At 35.8% G+C, this 8,709-nt stretch overlaps 3 protein-coding genes across 3 annotated transcripts; all 3 read right to left on the reverse strand.

The window, feature by feature from the left end:
* Positions 1–950: 950 nt before the first annotated feature.
* On the reverse strand, positions 951–1,897 carry LOC128157325 (histone H3). Its single transcript, XM_052819824.1, has one exon. The coding sequence runs from the start codon at positions 1,525–1,527 to the stop codon at positions 1,117–1,119; it is 411 nt and encodes a 136-aa protein (XP_052675784.1). The 5' UTR covers positions 1,528–1,897; the 3' UTR covers positions 951–1,116.
* A 1,198-nt stretch (positions 1,898–3,095) lies between these two features.
* LOC128157095 (histone H1-delta-like) lies at positions 3,096–4,319 on the reverse strand. Its single transcript, XM_052819464.1, has one exon. It carries the CDS (start codon positions 3,975–3,977, stop codon positions 3,261–3,263), a length of 717 nt encoding a protein of 238 aa, XP_052675424.1. The 5' UTR covers positions 3,978–4,319; the 3' UTR covers positions 3,096–3,260.
* Positions 4,320–5,261: 942 nt separating this feature from the next.
* LOC128191663 (histone H2A-like) lies at positions 5,262–5,782 on the reverse strand. Its single transcript, XM_052863846.1, has one exon. The coding sequence runs from the start codon at positions 5,722–5,724 to the stop codon at positions 5,344–5,346; it is 381 nt and encodes a 126-aa protein (XP_052719806.1). The 5' UTR covers positions 5,725–5,782; the 3' UTR covers positions 5,262–5,343.
* Between the last annotated feature and the right edge of the window lie 2,927 nt (positions 5,783–8,709).

The raw sequence follows: 8,709 nt of genomic DNA on the forward strand, positions 1-8,709 counted from the left end.
GAAGAACTTTCCTGTGACGCTTGGCGCCCCCCTTTCCAAGACCTTTTCCTCCTTTACCACGACCAGACATGTTTACGTTCAGTGAAGATGTACTGAGATGAACTTTGTTTCGCGATACCAAATTATATATAGCTTCAATTTACGACCCGTGAGAAGGCACCATACCTTGAAAAGTTCGGCAGCACAAACTAGGCGATTAGTAAAATCAACGCTGATTGGCTAAGGTATAAACCCGCCTCGGGCCTGATCTGTTATACATGGAATCCACATACACACATCTTACATATTTACTGTGTCGGTTTTCTTATCATAGTTTATACTTAATTTATATCATTAACTGTTACGAAATATTAAATATATAATACATGTTTATATAAGTGTACTGCACACCTGTACAATTCATCGAAAAGAATTAAATTGGTAATAAATGAATGTGCAGTGTGTAAAAAAAAAAACCAAAACAAAAAAAAAGGAAAAAAACCTGATCAACAGGAGGTATCAGATGGTATGAGGCAAAAGATATGGTCAGAGCCAGTAGCTAAAATCTAAGAGACATTAACTGATTTCACAAAATTAATGTAAAATATTCAAGAGACACAATATGATTCCTGTATTCCTTCTCCATAAAGGAACATACTCCTATTTTAATAATAATTAGCAGATTGACCATTAGGAACATCATGACTATGTTATAAATCCATAGTATAAGAATGATAATGGTATTTACATTTTTGTTATAATTAAAGATATCTTCTTCTTTCTTTTTTTTAATGTACACATTTGTGTTAGTTTGAGTTTTGCTCGCAGTGGGACAGTTACCATTTATAGCAATAGTTTTGACAGTTTGTGATATATCAATTTACTGTTTCTCATGTTGTCCATTTGTTAAGAAAGTTTCCACTGAAATATACCTGTATTGCTGTATTTATTTTATTCATGGGATATATATGTGTGCGTGTGTTTATGCGAGCCATCTTACATATATTTATTATAGATGAATGCACGCTTATTCAATAATTAGAGTATCAATTGTATGTAATGTGAAGGCATCTTTTCTAAAGGTTTTGGTGGCCGTGAAAACGGCCGTTTTGAGTTTGTCAAGAGACAAAAGAGAATCTAAGCTCTCTCGCCACGGATACGTCTGGCAAGCTGGATATCTTTGGGCATGATGGTGACTCTCTTGGCGTGGATAGCGCACAAGTTGGTGTCCTCAAAGAGTCCGACAAGGTAGGCTTCGCTGGCTTCCTGGAGAGCCATGACGGCTGAACTCTGGAAACGCAGGTCGGTCTTGAAGTCCTGAGCAATCTCACGGACCAGACGCTGGAATGGCAGTTTCCTGATCAGCAGCTCTGTGCTTTTCTGGTATCTCCTGATCTCACGAAGAGCGACGGTTCCTGGCCTGTATCTGTGGGGTTTCTTGACGCCACCAGTTGCTGGAGCGCTCTTACGGGCTGCCTTGGTGGCCAGTTGTTTACGTGGAGCTTTACCTCCAGTAGATTTTCTTGCGGTCTGCTTGGTACGTGCCATCTTCGACGAGTGTCAAATGAATGAATGAGCCAGACGGTCCTCTGTATACACTTTATACCGAGTCGACGATTAACTGTCTGCTCTCCGATATCACAGCACCCCCACTAACGACAATCGCCATTGGTGATCTTGACCGAGAGAGGTGGTCAGCGATTAGTCGATAATAACCCGTTCCGATTGGCCAGGTGAAAAAATCATTTCGATCCGGCTTTTGCACAGAATTTGTGTACTCCGAAAAATATCGTCCGTGTACTTAGTGGAACAAAACTTTTATTCCAATTATAACTAAAACTTATTTGATTTACATAAAGTATTAAACACCATCTATATTCTACAGGATGTAATTGATACTTTAAAAAAAGCAAAAACAAACTGATCAATTAAATAACAACCCATTAGAATATTGCACAACTTACATTCACTCAATATTTTAACCTATTGATTCTCTGGCATTAAAATGGGAATAGTATATGCTGAATGATCATCTGATACCTCAATTCAATTACAATAAACCCAGCATCATACCCCCCCCCCCCCCCCCTAATAAATAAATAAGTAAATAAAGATGTAGATTTATCAAAGAGAAACATAACAGATCTATAGTTCAGAAGATCTACGTCATATGCATTTGTATGTTTTATCATTCATGATTTAGCTAAGTAACAAAAGAACTTACTTTTATAGTTTGATTTGCACAGAAATATCCGGGCATGTAAGTCCAAAACACTAGTTGTAATTGTAAATACAGACACAATGAGAGCCACTTGATTCTGGAAAGAGAGGGGAAAAAAATCTCAGGAAGACTGTATGTTTCAAAGTTCATCATGCAAACTATAAGGTGTAGATTTCAGTTTTTTTGCTATCCTGTTCAGTGTCAAAGAAAGAAGAAAGAAAGAAAGAATAATGTAACCAGAGTAGGATCATAATAAAATAATGATAAAAAAAATGCATGTTTGTTCTCTCTCTCTCTCTCTCTCTCTCTCTCTCTCTCTCTCTCTCCGCATGTTTCCTTTCAATCAGAATTCAACATCACTAATCTTATGATAATGTGTATCAACCCACTTTCTAGTTAGTCTACATCATATATGAATGATGTACATTATTTGTTGTACTCATATTGCTTAGCCTTATAAATGTTGGATTTGAATAATGTAAATGCATGTATTTTTTTTTAGTGTATTCACTAAACAGACCTCAATCAATATCATGCAGTTAGTTGCAGGAGCAAAATAAAAAAAAAAACACACATTCATAGCTATGTTTGGTGTTTGTTTTTTCTCTCATCTCACCCCCCACCCATAATTTTTCTTTCAAATCTTCATTACTACTCCTGTAAATTTTACTACTCGACTATTCATACTCTGGTCTGTAGCCGTGAACATTATGAAAAAAGCATGCACCTTGCATTACAAACCCTTGCCATGTTACTCATTTACAATTTGCTTATATCTCCTTTTTAATATCTTATTTGTGAGTTTGTGTTGTTAATGCCCCCCCCCCCCCCTTCTGAACCATACCATAGTCAGATATGAATTAATGATATGTAATAACACATTATCACAGAAAAACTAGAAGGGGCTTAATGTACCTGTATAAAGTGTATATGAATTCATTGTACTTGCATGTTTCTTTGCAACTTGCATTTGTAATTAAGACATCTTTTCGAAAAATATTGGTAGCCCTGAAAAGGGCTTTTGTTGAAGGTTTGCAATCTGCAATGATGCTATGATTGCTTATTTTTTAGCTGCTGTCTTCTTGGGAGTCTTGGCTTTCTTTGGCTTGGCTGCTGCTGCTTTTTTCGGAGTCTTGGCCTTCTTTGGCTTGGCTGCTGCCTTCTTAGGGGATTTGGCTGCCGTCTTCTTCTTGGGTGTCTTAACTTTCTTAGGTCCAGCTGCTTTCTTGGGGGACTTCTTCTTCTTCTCAGCAGTCTTTTTCTCCCCTGCCGCCTTCCTGGGCTTAAAAGCTGTGGCCTTCTTTGGTTTGGCTGCCTTGGGTTTGGTGACTTTCTTCGCCTTTGGTTTTTTCTCTGTCTTTGGCTTGTCTCCTAACTTGAAAGAGCCAGTGGCGCCTGTTCCTTTGGCTTGTTTCAGAGCGCCTTTCTTCACTCCGTTCTTGAGTGCCATTTTAAGGTGGACATTAATGGGGTTGACGTCGTTTCCCACTTTAAAGTTGGCCATTATGTACTTCAGAATGGCCTGTCTGGAAGATCCACCACGCTCTTTCAGGGATTCCAAGGCGGCCCTGATCATGTCAACGTACTTGGGGTGTGCTGCAGGTACCTTAGGCTTAGTAACCTTCTTCTTGACTGGGGTTGTGGTTGCTGTGTCTGCCATGGCTTCGGACGAAACGAAAACGCTGTACAATTCACTGCGAACTAATACGAGGAAATAGTGAAGTCTCACGCTCTCGCTGCTTTTGTTTACAGCGGGCGCGGACGTCCTCGAAAACATCCCTTAAAATCGAAGCGCATATGCATAGTAGAATCGATGTGTGTTTTGATGCCGATGTTTACATCCTTGCTGCGCCGTTTAATGAGTACCGATTGCACCTATTTTATGAAAATCACATTGTGTGGATATATCCCTACCATATCATCTGCATATTTTACGTAAATTCTCCGCTAAAGGAACTCAAATGAAAGGAAAACGTAGGACAGAGTAGCAAATTCCAACTCCAAATGCCGATAAAGTCACGCAATGTCTTTAAAATTGATAATTATTCACAGAAAATTACATTTTTTTAACGTCCAACATACAGACATAAGTGTATTGTATATCGTCTATTGTGTAGAAGGCCCATACATATCTTCTTTTTAATGAAATTCACACCAGGTCCATACACCCAGAAACACACGATACACAGAACAAGAGCAAGAGAGAATTATAAATTTTTAAAGTTGTCAGAAAGAAAAACAAATAAATAAAATAAAAAAAGAAAGAAAAAGTCGTCACTTTAATAATAATATCAAAATATTCATTGGCAAAAGTCATAGGATTTTTTGAAAAATAAAGAAAATTGAATTACATTATCTACTTTACGCGAAGTGCGATGTACAGTATAGTACGTGCAAGAAAACGGCGTTATGTTAACAAATGCACATACAGTCAAAAAGCATATCAACATAAATATAGATATACTAAGGTAGTAGTTGATCATGAATTGGGAAAAAAAACGGGTGATGAATGACGTGAATAAATAATTAGTTCATTTGTGCAATCATGAAAACATTGCCAAAACTGCAGTTTTCACGTGTGCACATCTTACTTAGACCTTAATTTGTAATGCGCAGACCATGCATACGTAGGTGAAAGTACATTCACCGTTTTGATATCAATTCAAATAGAAAAAGAATATTAATAATAATAATAATAATAAAATAACGCACACATAATCTCCCCCATGAAACACTGTATAAAATCAGAATCGGATGTCGCAATTGTTCAAGTACATATCATTCTAACATTATGCATGCATTTATATCACTAGTTTAACCAATGAGCATGATCGAGATTTGAGCTCAAATTTTAATTTTTTCACACACTAATGTATTTTTGAGGGGTAACTGATATAAATTAAATTTGTGTTTAGCATTTGAGAGCGTTGGAACAACATCAAATTGGATATTAATTGAACATGAATAGAAATTTATGTAAGAGGTTGACGGTGTGTGGCAATGCATTCAATAAACGTGTAATGGGTATCTGCATTGTACATGTGTGCTTAATTACATGCTATAGAGACATCTTTTCGAAAAATATGGGTGGCCGTGAAAACGGCCGTTTGGTACAGACAAGTCAAGTCGACAGGGCTGACTTTTTACTTGGCGGCTGGCTTCTGGGTCTTCTTGGGGAGGAGCACGGCCTGGATGTTGGGCAAAACACCACCCTGTGCGATGGTCACACCGGACAGAAGTTTGTTCAACTCCTCGTCGTTGCGGATAGCAAGCTGCAGATGACGGGGGATGATTCTGGTTTTCTTGTTGTCACGGGCTGCGTTGCCTGCCAACTCCAACACTTCAGCGGCCAAGTACTCAAGGACAGCGGCCAGATACACTGGGGCACCGGCTCCCACTCTCTCGGCGTAGTTGCCCTTCCTCAGCAGACGGTGGATACGACCAACGGGAAACTGTAGTCCGGCACGGGAAGATCGGCTCTTTGCCTTTCCCTTCACTTTGCCTCCTTTACCACGTCCTGACATTTTAGATTGGTGTGTGGGTTGGGCGCTGACAAAATTAAATCAACGAATAACACGCCATGCGCTGCGCCACTCTATTTAAACACTTCCAATTTGTAGTGCTTCTCTTCTTTCATGTAGACGTATTATTGCTTCAAACTATGCTAAAATTATTATTCTTATTATGGAAATATTTTCATGGCTAAACATACATGTATCGATAAGAATGCATGTAGCTTCAAATTAAAACACTCATGCTAATTCTCTTTCTTAAAGGGGCATTGTCACGATTTTGGTCAAATTCTATTTTTCTGTTTTAATGATGTACAATGCTTTAGAAATACATTTCCGATGACAAAATGAAATTGGAGAACCAGTAGTGAAGTTAATTATAAGCAAGATACAGGGCTCACAATTCTTTTTCATGTAAACAAGGCTCGTGTCCTGTTTTTGTTTACATTAGTTTAATATACCGGTAAAAGTTCTTATTCAAGCTAATTTTCCCATCTTCTTATTCATTTTAAGCTTAAATAAACAGATCTTAACGTTTACCACATTCATTTTTGGTCTAAAACTGGAGCGTTCACTTTAACGTTCAAAATGTAAACAAAAGCTTTGTTTACATAGCAAAAAATTGCAAGCTCTGTAACTCGCTTATAACTCAACCAATGATACTTAAATTTTAAGTGCATATTTAAAATGCCTTACTGTTCAAAGCATTGTAAACATTAAAATCGGGAAAATAATTTTTGACCAAAAATGGTGACCATGCCCCTTTAAACTCCCCCATGAGATAAAAAAAAAAAACGAGAAAAAAACCAGCCCTATCCTTTTCTTTCAACTTTTGGGTATGTTTTAGTCCCCGAAATTGAATTTTGATCATATACAATTCTACATTTACAATACATACGGCTTATGAAAAAAAAATCATTTATCATATTCACATGCCACTGTGTAAAAATATATATATATTTTTATATTTATATAAAGAAATCAAAGTCATATTTAACTTGTAACATTTTTACTTATTATCTACCGGTAAAGAATTTCTTCACCAATTAGAAGTACATATTAAATTTTTTTCCGCGCACAACGTTGGGTATCAAACATGGATGCCACCTTAGCCGTGGGATTAACTCAAAACGTATTCCCATTAAAAATTGAATACTTGAAGCAGTTGTTATGTCATTTCACCCACTTAATTCCTTTGTCTCATTATATCAATTTATTACTACTGAGTAACATTTTTTACAAAGTTTAAAACTCATAGGTCACTGGCAAGAAATATTTTACGTTGAAAATAAAATGACTTTGGACACTTCCTATGTATGCCTTAAACATTTGCCGCGGAATGGATAAATTATACGCGCGGGGATAGAAGATAGTATCATAGTACACGTTCCAATACACCCAGGTACTTCTCCCCAATTTATTATTTAGTATATTTCTACTCTATATTTACGATCTATCGTCAAAACCGTCATATCTCATTAAGCATTAATTAAGATAAACATTGTGTGTGTATATATCAGTTTATGTTATATTGTCACCCATGCTTCATTATTCACCACTGCACAAATCACTGTTGTAGGATCATATACATATACAGTCTGTATGTATGAACGTTATGCATTCTCTATATTGCATACAGTATGCTCTATACACCCTCTCTCTACACACACGCCCCCTCTAAGAATACATGTCTTCTCTATCTTTATTTTCTCAAATAACTGAAAAAGGATGAACCATGTCTCAGATCTACTAGTTTTATACTCATAGACTTGCAATTGAAAGTGGACGACACACTAATGTACCAAAAGAAAGACACTTATGTAAATTTTGTTCAGATATTGAAGATGAATTCCATTTTGTTTTGAAATGTCAGCAGTATAGAGAAATCCGAGTAAAATATATTAAGAAATATTATTGAAAAAAACCTTCTGTATACAAATTTATACAATTATTAAGTGTTCAAAATTTTAAAGAACTGTGTAATTTGGGGAAGTATCTCCATCTAGATTTCAATATTCATGATAATTAAGAAAAATTTCTCTGGTTTCTTCGCCTGTTAGTAAAATTTTATTTTATATACATTATCAATGAACTTCACATGTTCATGTACCATACCATTATTTCAAAATTGCTATATTTATATGTAATAACCTATGCCATAAGATGTATGTCTTGTGCAAATAAAGAATATATAATATATTATACAGATTGGCCTTCTACTGGTATGGTAGTTGTGTCTTCAAGCGCCCTTAATTATAAATGTAAATTTTTAAAATTTTATTTCACTTTAGCTCATATTTCCCTTTTGACTATGACTTTACAATTTTTTTTTCCTTTATACATATATATTCAGCAGTTCGTTTTAAAAGAAAGATACCATCCATGGCAAATTGAAAATTACAAAATTTCCAAAATTACAATTGTATCTGGAACAATAAAAGTTAAACATGCTTTGAGTATAAAATGTTTGTACAACTGGACATAATACATGACAAGCTGTATGCATACTTTCATATACTTCTCAATATCTATATGAATTGTGTAGCCTTTTCTTATATTCCAAAACTCAATTGGATTGTGAAAGATGATGATGATGATGATGAAAAGGTACTTGATTATGGTTCCAAGTTATTTCCTTTTTTATTAGTTGCTGGGAAAGGAAAATTATTTCTGTTCAATATGACCCTATGTATGTTTACCAAATTGGCAAAAACTCTATAACATTCATGTGGTAAATTGTAGTAACTGTAGTTATTTGATTGCCCATAAACAAAGTAAATTGATTCCACACTAGTTGATGCAATGTCTCCTTCAGGCTTGGAGTACTACTATCCAAAAATAAAAAGGTTTAGCCCGGCCTTTTCATACTTTTATCAATGCGACTACCAGATTTCTATAATATTGTAAACTTCTTTTTAAACATCTTCAAAATAGGTGTTGGCAGTGCTTATGAACAAGTCACAATAATACCTACTACATCAAAAAAGTCAAAGAAAA

Source organism: Crassostrea angulata, chromosome 7 (assembly GCF_025612915.1).
Source record: "Crassostrea angulata isolate pt1a10 chromosome 7, ASM2561291v2, whole genome shotgun sequence".
NCBI lineage: Eukaryota > Metazoa > Mollusca > Bivalvia > Ostreida > Ostreidae > Magallana > Magallana angulata.